Source organism: Mytilus edulis, chromosome 13 (genome assembly GCF_963676685.1).
Source record: "Mytilus edulis chromosome 13, xbMytEdul2.2, whole genome shotgun sequence".
NCBI lineage: Eukaryota > Metazoa > Mollusca > Bivalvia > Mytilida > Mytilidae > Mytilus > Mytilus edulis.
Window position 1 is genome coordinate 27,532,418 of NC_092356.1, and position 22,987 is coordinate 27,555,404.

Consider the following 22,987-nt stretch of genomic DNA (forward strand, 5'->3'; position numbering starts at 1 on the left):
TTTATCAATTAAGGACTTGAAAGTGTTTTACTAAGGAAGTCATTTATCTGTTGACCACAGCCACAAAATAGGTGATTCTAAAGTATGATGGTCAGGAATTATTTCGGTCATAAAAGTTGTAGCCTTTACTGTTGCAATTGCAAGTCTGTAATTTGGTGGTAGTTATTAATTCATATTTGTCATATTGGTTTTTTGGTAAATTGTATTGTTATAACTTATCCTAAGGCTGCTAGTTTTTCCTTTGTTTCTTTTTCAGATCAGGACCTTTTATTGCTTACAATATGGTATGAGTTTTTTCTCATGGTTTAAGGCTGTACAGTTACCCGTTAGTGGTAATATCCACTTCATTTGAATTCTGATGGATTATCATTTTCTCAATTTGTCAATAAAAAAAACATCTCCATATTTTTTTCATCTATTTGGGAATATGTGATATTTTGAAACACTTCTATTATTTATACTGTAAGTAACAACTATTGTCAAAACTTTTTCTCTTGTGGTGGATCCAAGGGGGGGGGGTTCCAACACCTGGGAACCCCCCCTGGAACCCCTCCTTTTTTTGGACGATCAATGCATTTGGATGGGAGCATATAGTTGGAACACCTTTCCATGGATTAAAGATAAATAGTATTTTCGTAGACTCACGACAAGCCTAGAGGTCATCAATACATTATTGAACATTTGAAATCATTAAGTTTGCCTCAACCAATGAAATCCACAAAAACAAATGAAACTGCAAGCTACTAATCACTGATGATACCCTCTTCTAAATATTTTGGTAAACAGGAAGTTGTTGAGTGATGAATCTAAAATTGAAAATGCATCACAGGTATAGCTGACTAAATGAACCCTGAAACCAAATTTTACAAAAACTTATGATGTTGTTCCTGAGAAAGATGTGACGAAAAATATTCATGAGATGGATGGATGGACAGACAGAGGTAAAACAGTATAACCCTGACTTATTTAAAGGTGGATTATAATTAGTATCTAATGAATAATAATGAATCATCGGTATACCCACCAGATTTGCAAAGAATGTTATTTTAGCATACAAGCCAGCTGTTTTCATTAGTTGTCTAGCTTCTTCAGAATCGTCCATATCTTCATCAACACCTAGTTGTATGTCCTCAAATGCTCCTATTAGTTCATCCTGAGCTTTATAGTATGACCTAAAAAGAAAAAAAATCAAAGCAAAATTAGTGCTGTGATCCAGCAAATATTAAGATAGCTAGACATTGACGCATGACAAGAACAGGACTGACACATGACAGACTGACAGATGAATGAACGTACAGATGGGTCTAAAACATCATTCTTGATGTGCACTTTTTTATTGTCATTATTTTATTGGATTCTCATTTCAAGTATTTGTTTCTTTAAACGAACTCTTGTAAAGCAATTTTAGACAGCCATGAATTAAAACTTTGGATAAGTGATTTTGGTCAAAATGGTAAGTTTGTGATCAAACACAATTTCTATTTTGATACCAAAAGTCAATCTAAAATTACAAATCTAATAAAGAGGGTAAGAATGCCTTTACCGTCAGGTGTATAATGGTCATTTACAGCTTCCGTTAGTGTCAAATTGGTTAAATTTTTATCCTGATTTGTCAAAATATCTTCATCATGATTTTTGAGAGGTCTCAAATAATCATCTGTCACTGTTATTTTAGTAAGTTAAACATGATTTGTTAAAATCAATAAAAAAAAATATCATTGTAAAGAAAGTGTACATTTTATTGTCATGCACATAAAATTAAAATTAACGTCAATTGGCAAGAATTTACTGTTATTTGTCATGAAGGTAACACAATTACAACAGACAGCACAAGAAAAGAAATGAAGAACATTGTTTTCATTTAATATGACACTAAAATCTCCCACAGTTATATTTCTTTTTGAATCACCTTTTACAGCTCAAGTTGTCATAATTTTGATATGGATGGAAGGAAGGAAGGAAGGAAGGAAGGAAGGAAGGAAGGAAGCTAGGTGCAGTATTTTTTTTTTATATTATGTCCATATAATCTACAAAGTTCCATCAAATTCTGTTGTGTGGTTTCAGAGGATTTGCGAACACAATACAGGACTGACGGACTGTAGTATATAGAGGCCAATAAGTTCAAAGGGGCATAACTCCTAGGAGAAAAAATAAGTAATAATTTCCTGTTGATATGCACATCAACATAGTATGTCCATATTATCTACTGTTGATATGCACATCTACATCGTGTGTCCATATCATCTACAAAGTTCCATGAAATTCTGTTGTGTGGTTTCAGAGGAGTTGTGATGACAAGAACAGGACTGACGCATGACGGAATGACAGATGAATGGACTTACAGACAGACTGACAGATGGGTCAAAAACATCATTCTCGATGTGCACTTTTTTAACTAAGGAACCTTAGTGAGCGTGCACGCTTACCCCACGCTCCTTATCTTCACTCGACAAATAAAAAAACTCTGAAGAAACAAAATTGAATCATAATTTCCTATTGATATACACATCTACATGGTATGTCCTCATTATCTAAAAAGTTTAATGAAATTCTGTTGTGTGGTTTCAGAGGAGTTTTGTTGACAAACTTTTGCATTAGTATATAGAGGCAAATAACTAAAAGGGGCGTAACTCCTAGAAAAAAACTCAATCATAATTTCCTGTCGATATGCACATCTACATAGTAAGTCCTTATTATCTAAAAAGGTTTAATGAAATTCTGTTGTGAGGTTTCAGAGAAGTTGTGATGACAAACTGTCGCAGTAGAATATATTGAGGCGAATAAGTTCAAAGGGGTGTAACTCTTAGAAAAAATTTTTTAATCATAATTTCCTGTCAATATGCACATCTACATAGTATGTCCTTATTATCTAAAATGGTTTCATGAAATTCTGTTGTGTGGTTTCAGAGGAGTTGTGATGACAAGAACAGGACTGACAGACTGATGGACGGACGGACATACAGAAGGACAGACAGACAGGGGTAAAACAATATGCCCTAAACTTTCAGCTGCAGGGCATAAACATTTTTTGTGGTCATAAAAAAATGACAAAATTCAACTATCTCCCAAAAAAGCAAAAATTAATAAAAATCAAAACACTGATCACATGCACACATTCAATATATGGAAAAACAGCTAGCAAAGTGAAAACTCCCTTACATTCAAACTGTAGAAGTTATCCAGAAAAAACGCAATATGCATGTATATACTCCAAAAATGACAATGTTCAACTATCTCTCAAAAGAGCAAAAATTAATAAAAATCAAAACCCTGACCAGATGCACACCTTCAATATACATGTATGTACATACAGACAACAAGGTGAAAACTTCCTAGGAATCAAACTGTAGGACTTATGCAGAATAACTATATACCCATAATGGGACAGACCGGGGTTTAAACAGTATGCCCCCCAACTTTCAGTTACTGGGGCATTTCCAGTTGTAGGGGCATTAAAAGATAGATAATCAGAATTGAAGTCACTAAGTTGGACAAAGTTCAACTATCTCAACTATCTGGCAAAAGAGCAAACATTAATAAAAATCAAAAACCTGACCACATGCACACCTTCAATATATGTACCTACAGTCAGAAAGGTGAAAACTTCCTAGGAATCGAACTGTAGTAGGAGTTATGCGGAATAACTATGTACCCATAATGAGACAGACAGACGGACAGGTGTAAAACAATATGTTGACCAACTTTCAGTTGCAGGGCATAAAAACTCACCCTAGAGGCAAAAACAAACCATTTTTTTACATAAATCAGGCCTTTAGTTTTCTCGTTTTGAATTGCTGTACATTGTCATTTTGAGGTCTTTTATAACTGACTATGCAGTATGCACTTTGCTTATTGTTGAAGGCCTTACTGTGACCTATACTGGTAGTTGTTAATTTCTGTGTCATTTGGTCTCGTGTGGAGAGTTGTCTCATTAGCAATCATACAAATCTTCATTATTACATTGTAAATATTTCAATTGATTTTTTTTAGTTATGAAATTTAAAATACAGCTGGAATTAATAGTATAACCATCCAGAAATATCTCAATCAGTTCAGTTGGAAGAGAGGGAAAATATGAATAATTTACCTCAAAGTTGTTTTTTTAGGGGGAGGTAGGAATGAAATAAAACAAGAGTGCACACGCTGAAATGTCTCCCCTTCTTTACTTATCATTGATATTATGTTGATAGTCCTATATATAAAGTGTCACAACAACTATCACATAAACTTAACATGATCCAAGAATATGAGGTCTAGGTCATATAAATCCAAACAAAAAATACCTGTTCACCTTACATTATCATTCAATACACTATATATATTGTTGACCTATGGCTTATCATTTACAGACTTTACCAAGAAAACTAAACATTGATCAATGAACTATGAAAATGAGGTCAAGGTCAGATGAACCATGCCAGGTAGACATGTACAGCAAGTTATTTTTCCATACAACAAATATAGTTGACTTATTGCTTATAGTTTAAGAGAAACAGACCAAAACACAAAAACTTAACACTGAGCAATGAACCATGAAAATTACGTCAAAATCAAATAAAACCTGTGAAACTGACATGTACATCATAAAATAATTCCATACACCAAATATGGTTGACCCATTGCATATAGTATAGGAAAACAAGACCAAACCTCAAAATCTAAACTTTAACCACTAAACCATGAAAATGAGGTCAAGGTCAGATGACACCTGCCAGCCAGACATGTACACCTTACAATCATTTCATTCACAAAATATGGTAGACCTATTGCATACAGTGTAAGAAAAACAGACCAAAACACAAAAACTTTACTAAAACCACTGAACCACGAAAATGAGGTCAAGGTCAGATGACACCTGCTAGTTGGACATGTACACCTTATTAATTACAGTCCTTCCATACACCGAATATACTAGCCATATTGCTTATAGTATCTGAGGTATGGACTTGACCACCAAAAATTTACCTTGTTCATTGATCCATTAAATGAGGTCAAGGTCAAGTGAAAACTGTGTGAGGGGTATGAGGACCTTGCAAGGTACGCACATACCAGTTATAGTTATCCTTTTATTAAGAGAACCAGATGCTCCGCAGGGCGCAGCTTTATATGACCGCAGAGGTTGAACCCTGAACGGTTGGGGCAAGTATGGACACAACATTTAAGCTGGATTCAGCTCTAAATTTGGATTGTGATTAAATAGTTGACACAGCATAGGTTTCGGACACAGAATGAATGTGGTCTAATGAACTTAAAATATTTTTTTTGCCTTTGAGCAATTCACTATGCTGTTGAATATTAATCCTCTCAAAAATACTGTGCAATTGAAGACTTCTTGCTATTGCGCAATACTGTGCAATTGAAAATTTCTTGCTATTGCACAATACTGTGCAATTGAAGATTTCTTGCTATTGCTGAATACTGTGCAATTGAAAATTTCTTGCTATTGCACAATACTTAATATAATAATTTTGGATCCTGATTTGAACCCACTTGAAAACTGGGCCCATAATCAAAAATCTAATTGTACATGTTTAGATTCAGCATATCAAAAAAGCCCAAGAATTCAATTTTTGTTAATATCAAACTTAGTTTAATTTTGGACCCTTTGGACTTTAATGTAGACTAATTTGAAAACGGGACTAACTAGAGGCTCTAAAGAGCCTGTGTCGCTCACCTTGCTCTATGTGCATATTAAACAAAGGACACAAATGGATTCATGACAACATGTAAACATAAAACTAAAAGAAAGAGCTCACTTTTGAAACCACATTAAATCTTTTGAAAATACATTTTTGAATCTTTCACAAGGAAAATGTCCTTCAGCATTCGCTATATAATAAGGCTACTTTAAACAAAGATGCTTTAGCCTGTCCCAATCTTTTTTTTTAATATGGCTTAGTTTTTGAACCTAGCTGATGCTTTGTGGGTGTTTAAGGTAGCACAATACAAAGATTTTTTTACTTCCAATCACTAACCTTTAAAATGCTGTAACTTTCTTATGAATGCATAGAAAATAATAAAAGAGGTATATATAGATAGATAAAAGTTTAATCTTTTAAATGGTTGCAATATTTTTATTATGCAATCATTATGTAATCAATTATTATGTAATTAGTGTCAAAATCTGGGTCAGTTCACTTTCAAGAATTAATTTAGCTCTATCATTTCTTAAACTATACAGAAAATTTTAACGAAATCTTAATCAACACATCATGGGCTTCAAAAGAGTGTCTCAGATTGTCTTTATGGTATTCCATTCTCTCATAAATCTCTAATTAGTTTAAACATCCTAACCACATAAAAGAGGATAATGTTTGATTAGGTGTAAAATTTGTTCTATACATTCTATCTGAAATCTGAGACACCCTTTTGTAGATAATGGCCATAGGAACAACATATAATAAAGTCAACCCTCTAGGGATACGGTATTACCTATGCAGAAGCTAATTTCATTTGAAAGTGGAAATTTGGTGAAAAATATTTTAGACACAGTTAACATTATAATTGGTTACATAATTATTGCATAATACTAACATTGTATTAATTTGAAAGAGTAATCTGCTAGCTATCCAGAACTACCACTTTTATAAATTTTCAAGCATTATTAAGAAAGTTACAGCATTTGAAAAGAACCAATTTATAAGAATACAACTTATAAATATTGATTATTTTTTGTTGTTTATATAAAAAAAAAAAATTGGCCTTTTAAGGGGAGGTAACTCTAAAACAGTGCATTTTCTGAAGGATTCTACATGGAATTTTCCTATTTTGAATTTTAGCCGGAAAAAACATACGGTGACCCTATCTTTTCTTTTGATATTCTCAAAGCATTGTTTGAAAGCTATCTTTTGCTTAAGTATTTAACAATTCTATCATTTTGTTTAGTTTTTAATCCCAAAATGGTGTTTTTTCCTGTATAATCCATACAAAATGTGTCATTTTGTCATGTCCTGTAGCTTGAAAAAATGCGCGGTGACCTATCATTTTTATTATATTTTTCAACATAGATACTACGTTTTGGGGAAGTATGAACAAATTCTATCATTTTTATTTTAGACTCCCAAACCACCTTAAGTGATTGTCTATAGCTATTGTCTTGGTAAATTTAATATATGTTTAAAACAAAAGTGTACTGCTTTTCCAATACAAAATTTTCTTTTAAATTTGTTTCAAATATTCTATTGTTAAATTTATTCTGAATCTGTTAACTTTATGAGTCTGAACCTAATTTTTGTTTCAAAATATTTTATTGTTAGACTAATTCTGAATCTTATTTTTGTTTCAAAATATACCATTGTTAAACTAATTCTGAATCTAATTTTTGTTTCAAAGTATTCCATTGTTAAACTAATTCTGAATCTAATTTTTGTTTCAAAATATTTCTTTAATTGACTAGTTCTGAATCTAATTTTTCGTTTCATAATATTCAATTGTTAAACTAGTTCTGAATTCCATTTTTATTTTAAAATATTCCATAATTTAACTTATTCTAAATCTAATTTTTGTTAAAAATATTTTATAGATTAACCAGTTCTGAATTAAAAAAAAATTTCAAAATATTCCATTGTTAAACTAGTTTTGAATTAAATTTTTGTTTCAAAATATTCCATTGTAAAACTAGTTCTGAACTCAATTTTTGTTTCAAAATATACCATTGTTAAACTAATTCTGAATTTATTTTTTGTGTCAGAATATTTCATTGTTAAAATAGTTCTGAATTAAACTTCTGTGTCAAAATATTCCATGGTTGAACTAGTTCTGAGTTCCACTTTTGTTTCAAAATATTCCATTGTTAAACTTGTTCTTAATTCAATATCTGTTTCAAAATATTCCAATGTTAAACTTGTTCTGAATTCAATATCTGTTTCAATATATTCCAATTGTTAAACCAGTTCTGAATTCAATTTTTGTTTCAAACTATGCCATTGTTAAACTTGTTCCAAATATAATTTTTGTTTCAAAATATTCCACTGTTTACTAATTCCAAAAATATTTTTGTTTCAGTATATTCCATTGTTAACTAGTTCTGAATCAAATTTTTGTTTCAAATTATTCCATTGTTAAACTAGTTCTGAATTCCATTTTTGTTTCAAAATATGTCATTGTTAGAACAGTTCTGAATCTAATATTTGTTTCAAAATATTCCATTGTTGAGCTAGTTCTGAATTCAATTTTTGTTTCAAAATATTCCATTGTTAAACTTCAGTTCTGAATTCCACTTTTGTTTCAAAATTGTTAAACTTAAATTCGGAAGCTAATTTGGTTTCAAAATATTCCATTGTTTAAAAACAATCATTGTTCTATGATAAATTTATTCTGAATATTATTTTTGTTTCAATATATTCCATTGTTAACTAATTCTGAATATAACTTTTGTTTCAATATATTCCATTGTTAAACTTGTTCTGAATTCAATTTTTGTTTTTAAATAATCCAGTGTAAAAGTAGTTCTGAATTCCATTTTTTCCCAAAAATATTATATTGTTTCAAAATTAATATTCCATTGTTAACTAGTTCTGAATCTCACTTTTGAATCCATAGACTCTAGACTATTCAAATTCGCGCTATCATCAAAACTTCCAATATTGATAGTTCCTGATGACGACAGAAGAAGACAAATCACTAGAATTCAGAAAAATTTAACTCATAAAGTTTGGACTTTGAAGTACTTCCTGCTTCATTAAGACATCCTATATAGAGTGTTCCTAATGTAGACAGAGCTAGGGAGTATGGATATAAGATTCCCATGTCACGAAGGTTGTAGAAGGTTATAAATTGTCCTTGGTCAGTCAGTATAAGCGATAAAAGATTGTTAAAATCAGTAACAACGATATTATCTGTCGATGGTGTTGTTAGTATTCCTACAGGTATGAATGGATTGTTATTAGAGTGGACATCAGGATGACCAGTATAAATCCCTAGTATATCTCCTTCAGGTGATAACACTACCACTCGACCTCTGCGATCCTCATCAAACCAGTCCACCAAACAGATATTGCCATTTCTGGTACTGGTTATACGTCCTGGGTAGGTAAACAAATGTTTGACCAAATGTTTGTCATGTTTGGTTCTGGATAGAAGTCTAGGCAAATCAAATAATCGTTTCTTACTACCGGTACATGTATTGCCATATTCCTGGAGTTTTTTTCCTTCCCAATCCATTACAACAACTACACATCTTTGTGTGGCAGAATAGTTCTCTCCTGGAGATGACTAGGCTCCTATGATGACACGATGATCCCTGGTCTCATGAATACAGATTGGATACAATGGTTTTACATCGTACTTGGAATCTGTAATCTGATCTTTTAAAGTGTTGACTAATTGGATTTTAGTCAAATTTGTTGTAACAAGAAAGTTATTTGAATCATCCAGGGTTTTTGCCATTCCAAAAATCTGATTGTTTAAACTTGTGATAACTTCAGTTCTATTCTCCCTAAGTTTGACGTGTTGTAACTTTGATCTGTTACTATCTGCTATCCACATAGATCCATCAGAACATACTCCTATAAGGTGAATATCAGTAAGATCTGTTGTATATTCTTTGGATATTTCAAACTGAGTCTTACTCATCTGTTTTGGCATCAAAACGACATTCCCTTTTTTGTAGTCGTCTTCTTCAATTAACTCATGTCCATTATGAACTTTAGCTACACACTTAAAACAAATAATCTGATTACAAGTTTTACAGAAAAGACAACAAGACTGCTCCAAATGTTTGTCACATTTGACTTCACTGAAAATGATTGTTTCTTTTTCGCCAGACTGGTCCTGTTTCCCGATATCTTTGATTGCTAGTATTTTATGATCCTTCGCAATCTTAATATGGACCCTGTCTTTACAATTATCACACAACAACAAGTTGCATTGGATACATTTCCAATTAATCTTATTTGCACTTTCACATAACTGGCATCCAACTGGAATCTGACTTTTGTGTATTGAACTTGCGAACGCCATTTCAAAATTTAAAGATGTCTGACTTTTTTACTTCCTTGTCTGTTTGTCTCCCACCATCTAACTTCATATTTCCTTTTTTTTATTGATAAAAATTTCAGTATCTATTAGAATCTTCCCTTTTTATATCTACATGAGTATATCTTCCTTGTACACTTGTCTCTATATATTACTTTCAGTAGCTATTTAATAAACAATTTTTTTTTACATGACTAAAATTCCTAGAAGATCATCATAATCAATATTTAAATTTTATTTATTTTAGGGAAAACACAGTTTGATCTTTTACAGATTAAATTGAAAATGAGAGAAAATATTTCATTGAATAAAGTTTCCTCTGATCCAAACATCTATGATTTAATTATTCAGGGTCGATATCTGAGGAAGTCATAGGGTTCTAACTAAATCATCAACCATATATGCATGACCCCAATTCTAAGAGGCTAAATTAAGATGACAATAGTTTACTGATCAAGTTAATCTGTTAGGAAATACAAATCAGGGCAACAAATCAAACCAAATTTGGTGCTGTGATTCAGCAAAAGACATTTTAAGACAACCAACAGAACTTGGTATAAGTGAATTTGGCCCAAATGTAAAGGTGTGTTTGGACACAATTTCTTTTTAATAGAAACTATAAAGCTTACATTGAAATGTCTTTCTTCCTTTACCTATGATAAAGTTTATGTCTAAATTCTAATGGTAAAGTTTATGTCTAAATTCTAATGGTAAAGTTTATGTCTAAATTCTAATATATAAAGGTTTAACTACAAGTATCAGATAAACTTAGCATTATAAAAGATCCATGAAAATGAGGTCTACAAGTATCACATTAACTTAGCATTATCAAAGATCCATGAAAATGAGGTCTACAAGTATCACATTAACTTAGCATTATAAAAGATCCATGAAAATGAGGTCTACAAGTATCACATTAACTTAGTATTATCAAAGATCCATGAAAATGAGGTCTACAAGTATCACATTAACTTAGTATTATCAAAGATCCATGAAAATGAGGTCTACAAGTATCACATTAACTTAGCATTATCAAAGATCCATGAAAATGAGGTCTACAAGTATCACATTAACTTAGCATTATAAAAGATCCATGAAAATGAGGTCTACAAGTATCACATTAACTTAGCATTATCAAAGATCCATGAAAATGAGGTCTACAAGTATCACAATAACTTAGCATTAATATCAATAATCCATGAAAATGAGGTCTACAAGTATCACATTAACTTAGCATTATCAAAGATCCATGAAAATGAGGTCTACAAGTATCACATTAACTTAGCATTATCAAAGATCCATGAAAATGAGGTCTACAAGTATCACCTTAACTTAGCATTATCAAAGATCCATGAAAATGAGGTCTACAAGTATCACATTAACTTAGCATTATCAAAGATCCATGAAAATGAGGTCTACAAGTATCACATTAACTTAGCATTATCAAAGATCCATGAAAATGAGGTCTACAAGTATCACATTAACTTAGCATTATCAAAGATCCATGAAAATGAGGTCTACAAGTATCACATTAACTTAGCATTATCAAAGATCCATGAAAATGAGGTCTACAAGTATCACCTTAACTTAGCATTATCAAAGATCCATGAAAATGAGGTCTACAAGTATCACCTTAACTTAGCATTATCAAAGATCCATGAAAATGAGGTCTACAAGTATCACCTTAACTTAGCATTATCAAAGATCCATGAAAATGAGGTCTACAAGTATCACATTAACTTAGCATTATCAAAGATCCATGAAAATGAGGTCTACAAGTATCACATTAACTTAGCATTATCAAAGATCCATGAAAATGAGGTCTACAAGTATCACATTAACTTAGCATTATCAAAGATCCATGAAAATGAGGTCTACAAGTATCACATTAACTTAGCATTATCAAAGATCCATGAAAATGAGGTCTACAAGTATCACATTAACTTAGCATTATCAAAGATCCATGAAAATGAGGTCTACAAGTATCACATTAACTTAGCATTATCAATAATCCATGAAAATGAGGTCTACAAGTATCACATTAACTTAGCATTATCAAAGATCCATGAAAATGAGGTCTACAAGTATCACATTAACTTAGTATTATCAATAATCCATGAAAATGAGGTCTACAAGTATCACATTAACTTAGCATTATCAATAATCCATGAAAATGAGGTCAAGAACAGGTGATACCAGCTGAGACATGTGCACCTTACAATCATTTCATAAACCTAAAAATAGAGGTCTTACTATTTATAGTTCCTGGAAAACAGACCAAACCATAAACTTAACACTGACACATACATGAAAAGGAGGTCAAAGTTATATAAATCCTGCCAAACAGACAGGTACACCTTACAATCATTCCATACACAAAATATAGTTGACCTATTGCTTATAGTATATTAGATACGAGTGCCTAATTTCCAATCATATTGTCAGGTATGGTGTTGGAAAAAAACCACCTTGATATACATGTTTCACTATTACATTATTATATATGTTAAAATATATTTGTTCACTCTTTTAGTTGCATAATATATAAATCAAATCAGCATAAAGCTATAATCAAACAGAAAATGGAGTCAAGAAAAAATTCAGAAAAAAATGAACTATTTTGTTTCCCTCCATGTTTTGAGATGCACCGGAAACTGGAATTGTAATACAAGACTGGTACCTTTTGGTCTATTGGAAAATGTTGTTTGTGCTGTATTTGGACCCCTCTACAACGAAATTTGTTACATGCACAATGACACATAAAAAAATTGCTGTTGTTATCCAACACAATCATAGGTTTGAATGTTGTTTTCAATTTAGACTTGATTATTGCTTATATATAAAAATATATATTTAAGTTAAGAATCTTTAGACAAGTTATCATTTTTACACACAGCTTGTACCAAATTGTATTCAATTACTTAAACAAGCAGACGATACTGATAAAATACTTAATTTTAACAACTATACTTACTTTAGATATAATACTTTTTAATATTAATTTACAAATAATTATATTTTATACATGCAAGTGAAAATCTAAATTTAAGTAATTGTTTGACTTCTCTTTTGTATATTTAAAGGCAAATAACCTGCCAGTGGCGGATCCAGAACTTTTCCTAAGGGGGGGCCCACTCCAGTCATGCTTCAATGATTCCCTATATAATCAACCAAATTTTTCCCACGAAAGGGGGGCCCCCCCCCTGGATCCGCCTATGCCTGCTATAAATTGGCAGTTGATGATTAAAATGACTTTTAAACATTCTGCATTAGTTTATTGATATGTGTTCAACTCAGAATGTTGCACCATCTTAAAATCTGGATTGATTACAAAGATCAAGCATGGCTGCATCAGCTGAAAAATATTTGAACTAAGAAAGACAACTCTGTCTTTTTATTCTGCATCTGTGGACTAATATAAATAAATTAAAACCTAACAGAACTAAATGTGATGAGTTAACAATTTGTCAGATTCCAAAAGACTTTGATGTCAGATGAAAGGCCCTCAACAATGAACAAAACCAACATTACAGTCAGCTATGAAAGTCCCTCCCTTCATCACAAAATTTACCAGGTAAGACAATTCAAAAGAAAAAAAATGGTCAATATGTCCATGGGACACAGATGATGCCACCTCTTGCATAACATACAAAGTTATAAAGGGACATAATTCAAGAACAAAAAAAGTGGTGCTACCCAAATTTGTACATGACCCGAGTTTTGTAGTTATAAGCATTGTGTATAAGTTTCATAACATTTGGTAAAGACAATCTAAAGTTACAGAAAGGAAACGATAAAATTCAGCAATTTTTCCATTTGTAAAGGGTATAACTCTAGAACTGTTAAAGTGATGCTACCAAAATTCAAACTTGATCTTAATTTGTCTTAATAAGCATTGTGTATAAGTTTCATCCTTGTTTTCAAAATTCCAATAGGGAACATACCTTTTATAATTGTATAATTATTGTACAATTGGTTTATTTATACAATTATATAAGTTTCATAACATTTGGTTAAGGCAAACTAAAGTCAGAGAAAGGAAACCAAATTTGGGACGTATGGACACTAACATGCAGAAATTTGAAGAAGAAAGTATAAGTAATTTTGTTATTTGTACATTATTATGTTGTGTTATAAGACATACATAATGCCCTTGTTTATCATAATTTATGGCATGATTAGTTGATTACAGAGCTTGAATTTCTGAAAAGTCTTTGTTTAACTTACCGAATACGTTTTGAAAACTTGGATCTTTCTTCTTTGTTTTGCTTCTTGGAACTGAATTGGTGTAATGATAATCTCCAATCTGTCTCACGACCTAAAAACACACGGCAAATTATAATATGGAAATCTTAGAAAAGTATATGTAGATTCAGATATTATTGTGAGGTTTTTAATATTATGCGACAAAGTTGTAAACACAATAATTTAAACTTGCATACTGAAATAGCTTATACAAATTAAAGAGGATTTTTCTCAATACAGTGAAATGCAGTGAAGTTTAGCATTTGATAGTTCATTGATAACATTCAGGCGTATCATAAACAAACAACTTCTAACGTCTCATTTCATTGGCCGAAAGATTAAAATACAACAACAATGTAGTCAGTGTGCACGTGAATTGACACAGGTGACCGACAATGGAATGTACTATGTTACTACGAACGTAAATTGTTTAGTTTACAAACCTTTGGTCAAAAGAATGAAATAGATCTTTTGTTAACTTCAAATAGTGATGTCGAAATATTATACTGATATTTTGTATTAAGTAATATTCTAAGTTCTTTATGCATGCAGCAACTCAATTATCGTGTACCACATAATGAGAAATATAAGGATAAAATAAAATGCATTTGCCGCTTTTATACGGATGAATATATGAACCACTTTTAATTTCTTTCATACTTGACGATAGGTTATAATCCTAACAAAGTTGTAGTCACTTATAATAAGTATCTCATAATACTGATCCATTCCAATAATTAATGATGGGTTGCACTGACATTCCTCTTTTATTATTTCCATGCTATAAAACATACACACAGTATAGCTAAGCGTACCATAAACGGAGGAAATTGTCCCTCAAAATAGAAACAAAATAACTTTAATCGTACCATTTGTGCACCTGAACGAATTCAGTGAAGGCATGTTGTTGTAATAAATTGAAATGTTACATCGGCGAAGATTATTCAGTTCTTTTGCATGTGTTGAACAAAATAATAAATTAATACTTGTGAGAAATGTTGTATTCTCGTTTGAATTGCTTTACATTGTCATTTCGGGGCCTTTTATGGCTGACTTTGCGGTATGGGCTTTGCTCATTATTGAAAGCTGTACGGTGATCTATAGTTGTTAATTTCTGTGTTATTTTGGTCTCTTGTGGGGAGTTGTCTCATTGGCAATCATATCACATTCTTCTTTTATATATGTATTATAAGGTATTATCCCGCAGTTAAGATTTGTCACTTTTTAAGAACACATCCGTAAAAAAACCTACGCCCACCGGACAGAAGGGATCAGAAGAGCAATCATACCACATCTTCTTTTTTAAATATAAATGTACTGTTTTCGATTTTAAATGGATGAACATTTATTTTCTAATTTTATACTGTAAGAATAGAGCTGCATAACATTGTTGAACTATTCGCTAAAGTATATATGTAGTATGTATTTGTATTTAAAATGAAATACATACCAAAACATGTATGATAAACTGATAAACAAAATATCAAGAAATTAAGGATGACTAAATGCATGTACAAGAAGAAACTCACTTTTTTATCAAAACATTTTATGAATAAACACTTTTTTTTAAAAACTGATTGTTTCTCTTTACATGTACATATTTACAATATACAATTTACTTTCGTTTTTCAACCGAGAATAGCAAAACCTCATGAAGTATTTCGTTGGAGTTTATAAACTACATTTAATTCCCCTGTTCCATGGTTTGCCACCTGCATCATCTTTTTTTAACAAAGCATGTTAACAAAAGCAAATACGATGATGGAAGCTTTAAACGACCTTGACCAGCTACGTGAATATTAATCAGTCCATTTAACGTTATAGTATGTGTGTTCTATTTTCGCAGGTGTGAGGTCGAAGGTTTGAAAAGACCAATGAAAACGATCATTCCTTATAGAGTTAATCTAATAAAGTTTGTTTGACTGATTATGTCGCATGACCTTTCGCTAAGCTTAAATTCAAGTTTAAATTGACAAACTCGCAATAATAAATGCAAATGACAATTTCTAAATTTGCAGTATTAAGGACTCATAAGTACGTTTGGGAAGCTGAAGTGTGATGGTTTGTTATCAGATTATAAGTGATGACTAGTTCAAAACCTACAAATTTTAATATTAGGCCTATGAGAAGTAGATTTTTTTAATGGTTGGTATATATATTTGCATTCCTTGTTGTCTAAAAACGTCCTTTCATGTAGTTACAATTGCATATATAATAAAATTGTGTAGCTTACTGAAATTGGTTTGAACTCTAATTAACTGAAAAGCATATAAGTTCATCAGAAAACACCTCAACTCATTTTCAAAACTATTATTTTTTTCAAAGCCTTTTCTAAGTTTAGTAACTTTTGAAAAAAAAATGAAGAAGGAAAAATCTAAAATCAGTTAAAAGAATTGATAAAAATCAAACCTAAATAAATTCCAAAAATTACTCTCTTTTGAATATTAAGAAGATTCTGTTCATGTTTTATCAAATTCAAAGATATTTTTTTCAATCTCTAGCATTGTCTAGACACACATTCAGGTCACACACAAAAAGACCCCAAAACACACACATAATTTTTCATTTAGCTAAAAGCATGCAAACTTAATATATATACATGCTTGTTCATTATGGATTTTGTTATTGAGTAAGGAAAATAAATTCTATAAAACTAAGGCAAGGCTGCTACTTTTAAAATTAGTATACATATAATAAATTCCTAAAACTTATTAAAAATGCATGCTTGTTCTATATCGATTTTGATATTTTAGGTAAAAAGTTAACATTCTATAGGATTCAGGCTAGATTGCTAATTAAGGTGGGTAGATCTTGATTCAGGGAGATAACTCTTTAAATCAGTACTGTGCTTGTAAAAGTCAAGTTTATTCAATGCTTTTTAAGCATTTACCTAAAACAGATTGGAATAATCTAAATAACGTAGATTATATTCATACTGTTGAATTTAAGAGTTATTTCCCTTTATATAGGTCTACCTTCTTTATTTGTTAACCTATATATATATATATAAAATTCTTGTCACTGGCTCAGATGTACTTATAAAATTCTACAACTTATACACACATACAAAATTCTAAAATGATACCTTCATTTTCACCTGGAAAATTCGCAAAAATTAATATTTTTTAACAAAATGTATATTTGGTAAAAAGTACATTATGTATGTATAGAACACTTTTGGTAGAAAGACAATAAAACAGTTACAAAATAGGGTTCTACATTTCTATGTTCAAATTTTCAAGCATTAAAGAAGTTCCTCATTAAAGTTAACTGACCTAAGACTTTAATAGCTCATACATGTAATAGGTCATTTACCAAAATTTAAGCAGATTCTAGATTTCTTTTCTTTTGATTTGAGATCCAATTAATACCAACGCAAATATAAGGTAAAAGTTTGATTAAGCCATTTCCTGACATTAAAAAAAAAATATCTTGAAAAAGAGCTCCATACCTATCAATTTTTTTTAGTTTATTTTGTTTCTTAACTTATGCTCTTCTGACTTATAGTATCAATTTTATATTCTAGATTTTAAAATTTCACCTAAGTACATCCTTACACCAAATAATTTCATATCAGTTAGGATGAGATTTTGTGAAAAGTCATTGAAAATTCTATACTGTGCATCATGGCACGTAAAAATAGAACAATATCATACAGAATAAAATATTTGTTTACAAATGAATGAAGTGAGACACTGTTAAACATACATATACTTGTGAACAGCCCACTATACAATATGGGCTTAACAGCCACACAGTGTCTGGTCTATCATCGCTTACATTTACGTCATTTGAACTTCGGCAGACTAATGGTCTCCGGGTGCGGGAATTTCTCGCTACATTGAAGACCTGTTGGTGACCTTCTGCTGTTGTTTTTTTCTATGGTCGGGTTGTTGTCTCTTTGGCACTTTATCATTGATCATCATTGGCAATCAACATGATCAAACTATATTCCCTTATTTCTTTATTGCAACTTTTTTAACATAACATATAAATGCATTTTCACTTTATATGGAGTGCAGGTGAGAAATAAGCCATGTTATTACTCCCACAGTGGGCAGGTAGAAAAAGCAAAATCCATTAGGGCTGTAGTGTACATAAATAATATGTCAAAGTTCAAAGTTCATAATAACATTACCATCTATAATACTGCTGTGTGATGGCACCACTTCAGTGATTCGTATCCTATGACGACATACAGAATTGGCTTCTGAATTAGACATTCTGGCAGTAGAATCAGCTCTCCCAATATAGAAACATTCATCAGGGCTTAGAAGATGCTTGCCCTGCAATAGCAAAAAATTAAGATTCCAAAAAATTAATAAGTGTAAAATTGAATAATGTAGATTCAGAAATTACTGCTAGTCTTTTTTCTAAATGTGAATAATACACCTTATCGTTATTTGGAAATCTGTCCCACTTGTACTTATGATGTCATACAACAATAACTTTCCATTGTGGCGTCAGATATTTTCTATTAGGACGACAAAATTTTACGGGAAGTTTTGCGATGTCAGTAATGGCGGACAAATAGCGATAAGGTGGATGTGACTAGGTGAGTATCGCAATAGATAAGAACTCACATTCTGATAACTGAATCATATATTGGTAAGGAGCTCTACCTGAAATAGCGATAATCATTAAATTAATCTTGTATTTTGTTTTTATCTACACAAATTGCAATAACAAAGGCACACAATAAATTTAGAAATTTACACTACTGTAAACTAATTCCACTATGCCAGCTGTCCAATCCAATTCAAATTTGCGAGAGGGCTTTTATTTTAAAGTCCCTTTATCCACAAATTTAGTACCCAACAAATTATAAATTAGCACCCCACAAACCAATGATGTTTGATTGAACAAAGAATAGGAATTACAGTTATGGTTTTTGCTCATTGTTGAAGGCCATACAGTTGTCTACAATTGATAACATCCATTTCATTTGAATCCACGGTATATATTTGTCTCTTCTGAATTAATACCATATGTTCTTATTTTTCATACTATGGATTCATTACTATTCGTTAGATACATATTTTCATGGGTTTCGTGGGTACAGATAGATGAACCATGAATTTAAATGTTCTACAAATTACAATTTTTTTATGGGCTTTGTGTGCAGAGATAGCCAAAACCACAAATTCAAATATCCATGAAAATGCTAGTTTTCCTCAATCCACGAAAATTGATACCCACGAAAATAAATGAATCCACAATATTAAAATTATGAATCGCTTTACAAGTTGGAAGGTATATGTACATACATTAGTTTCTGTCATGGGGATATCCCCAAGAGATAGCCTCCTTTTCAGGGGAATTTTCTCATTTTGCTGTACGTCCTCGGCTTCCATGGCAGTGGAATTCTTTTTCATCATTGTCAATTTTTTATTCACCAGTTGACGATTTATCTCTGGATAACTTCTTGTTTCTAACTTTTCTGAGTCCCTCCATTTCACTGATGGATGGAAGTTTTGCAAGCCAACATTTTTCTCTAAGGTTAATGTGTCATTAGAATGTTTTTGTTCAGGATCTTTTTGCAAGGAAGACAGAGAAACATTAAGCCCTGGATTGTCTATTCCATTTGTTGACTTTGCATAATATTTGCCACCTTCTATTTCCTCATCATCCTAAAAAGAGGAAAAGAAAAAATAAAATGATGAAAATGTTTTGTAGTATTCAGTGAAGACTCAAGAATTATTGAAAGTTGATTTATCATGGTTCACAGTAAGGATTTTGAAGGTGAGTCCAGGGACTCCTCACTTTTGACCATGGTGAGTCCTACAGTAAACAGAAGATATTTTATTGCAATATGGTTTATTATTTTAATCTTCATGACTGAAATGACATTAAATTCAGATTACTTTTAAACTCTTACCCTACAATTATAATATGTGTGTTTAGTTTATACACAACTTTACAATCTTTATGCATCGTTGGACTCACCAGTTTTGAAAATGGTGAGTTCAAACAGATTTTCAAGAGTCCAGGACTCATGGACTCACCTTAGTGAGAACACTGATTTATGAAGTACATGCATACCTAGGGAAACTGGTGTCTTTTTTCCCTCTGTTTTGGTGGAATAGCAGTATAGAGAGTCATAATATCAACTTAAAGAGATTTGGAGGGGAGTTCTTCACTGGTTTCCTTAATTATTTTTTTCCAATAATATCTTTTACATTCTTTATGGATTAAAATTAAAATAAAAAATAACAAACCAGCTGAAATATTTATTTGCAACCAGCTTACATTTATTAGTATGTGATTTCTTCATTTAAACTCTTTTTTTTCAATTGTCCTCTTAATTGTAATACTTAATTGTGCATAATCATGTTAACATAAGAGAACACAAAACCTTTCTATTTTAAACATAAAATTAAAATTGAGAATGGAAATGGGGAATGTGCCAAAGAGACAACAACCCGACCATAGAGCAGACAACAGCAGAAGGTCACCAACAGGTCTTCAATGCAACAAGAAATTCTCGCACCCAGAGGCGTCCTTCAGCTGGCCCCTAAACAAATATATACTGGTTCAGTGATAATGAACACCATACTAAACTCCAAATTGTACACAAGAAACTAAAAGTTAAAATAATACAAGACTAACAAAGGCCAGAGGCTCCTGACTTGGGACAGGCGCAAAAATGTGGCGGGCTTAAACATGTTTGTGAAATCTCAACATGCACATTTATGTTTATACATTTTTTTAACTGCTGAGACCATAACAATGAATAACAATGAATATGAAAATTCCCGAGCTTAAAAAACACCCTATTAAGGAGTCCAAATGAAGGTCCTACCCCCCCCTCTTCTTTCTTACTTTCAGTATTTAAATTATTACTCTAATATCTTTTTCAATAATATTGACACTATTCCTTATGAAAAATGTGAAGAATACATTGAACTGAATTTTAATGTGCGTATTGTTATGCGTTTACTTTTCTACATTGGTTAGAGGTATAGGGGGAGGGTTGAGATCTCACAAACATGTTTAACCCCGCCGTATTTTTGCGCCTGTCCCAAGTCAGGAGCCTCTGGCCTTTGTTAGTCTTGTATTATTTTATTTTTAGTTTCTTGTGTACAATTTGGAAATTAGTATGGCGTTCATTATCTATATATTTGTTTAGGGGCCAGCTGAAGGATGCCTCCGGGTGCGGGAATTTCTCGCTACATTGAAGACCTGTTGGTGACCCTCTGCTGTTGTTTTTTATTTGGTCGGGTTGTTGTCTCTTTGACACATTCCCCATTTCCATTCTCAATTTTATTATACCTTTAGTAAGCATCAGGTAAATAAATTAGTAGGGGATCTTTTTGAAGTCGACACATATATAAAGTACAAATAGTAACATGTGCTCCAAAGATCTCTTATGTTCAACTATATAAAACACAAGTATTTGTACTAACCAACACATTACACTTTAGATAAGATCACTTTACAAACAAATTAATTTTCATAACATCTTTTATAAGTTCTTTGCTGATATATTTTTATACCAATTTACATGAATGATAAATCCCCTGAGTTAAAGAAAATGCTAAAAAAAGATCTTACCTGGATCTTACTGTGACATAACTAATACACATTTTTTGTAAAAAGACAAGTACATCATATGTTTAATTTCATAATGATGTCGAATACATCAAATTGGTGTGTATCAATGATGACATTTAATTCTGTGGAAGAAAAAAAAACAACATCCCCAAGGCAAATGGACAAAATGACCTAAATACTATAATATTTAATGTTCATGTATACTCAACAATAAAAATAACCTGTACACCACTTTCTTTAAAACAATATTATTTATTATTTAATTTTTTGTGTACTTTTGAACTGATATATATAGTTTCTAAAGAAATTCCACCTAATTAATATTTTGATTTAGAATCATCATTATGTTGGAATTCTATTAAATGGAGACAAAAGATTTTATTTCAGTTTTCAACAACCATAATTTCATTGACTTCTGACCGGGGTATAATAATTAATAACCCAAGTCTCATGTCTCTTATCTATACTAAATAGCAAATACTTACAATGTATAACAAAATACACTGATATATGAGCTGTGTCGGATAGAAATCGACCTTATGCAAGTGCATGTACACATATACATATCTAAGACTTTGATCGATTTTGGAATAACTAAGATATAAAAGCTGCATTTTTGGTCCGTTTAAAAGGGTTGTCTTCTTATGAAAACCTACTTTTGGAACAATTACAGACTTTCCGTAGAAATTATTTTAACCCAAAGTAGGTTAACAGAGGTATTGATTTTCGTTTGCTTAAGGTCGATTTCTATCCGACGCAGCTCATATATTGATGTTTAAATGAAAATAAGTGTAGTGTTATTTATGTTGTTGAGTATATATTAATTAGTATCATAATTTATCAATCTTTATTGTCTGACATGACTAGTAATATACAAGTCTTATAATCTGTGTAGTAATTTGTCAAATCTTTATCCAGCAGTTTTATACACAACTGTAAATGTTAATCCTATTTAAAACAAGAGGCTCTCAAGAGCCTGAATCGCTCACCTGAATTTTTTTGGTTTAATCTCTCATCAATGATTATTTTGGCTTTCCAATTTATTTAAATGTTCTTTGAATCGTCCTATTTTCTTCAAAAGCAAAAAAAAATCATTTTCTCCTATGTTCTATTTTAGCAATGGAGCTATGTTTCTTGACATACAAGGAAATGAAATATAAAATTTATACTAGATACTCTGAAACTCTGAAACTCATTTAGCCTAAGTTTGGCT

At 31.4% G+C, this 22,987-nt stretch overlaps 1 protein-coding gene across 5 annotated transcripts in view; it reads right to left on the reverse strand.

The window, feature by feature from the left end:
- The window catches only part of LOC139502192 (uncharacterized), a 55,948-nt gene that overhangs the window by 11,204 nt on the left and 21,757 nt on the right, over nucleotides 1–22,987 (reverse strand). For all 5 annotated transcript variants that reach the window (XM_071291616.1, XM_071291615.1, XM_071291618.1 and 2 more), the window contains exons 2-5: nucleotides 19,488–19,850; nucleotides 18,359–18,506; nucleotides 14,203–14,293; nucleotides 1,025–1,172 (exon numbers count right to left, since the gene is read on the reverse strand). In XM_071291616.1, the coding sequence (XP_071147717.1) occupies nucleotides 1,025–1,172; nucleotides 14,203–14,293; nucleotides 18,359–18,506; nucleotides 19,488–19,850 (750 nt within the window). The remainder of the gene's footprint in view (nucleotides 1–1,024; nucleotides 1,173–14,202; nucleotides 14,294–18,358; nucleotides 18,507–19,487; nucleotides 19,851–22,987) is intronic.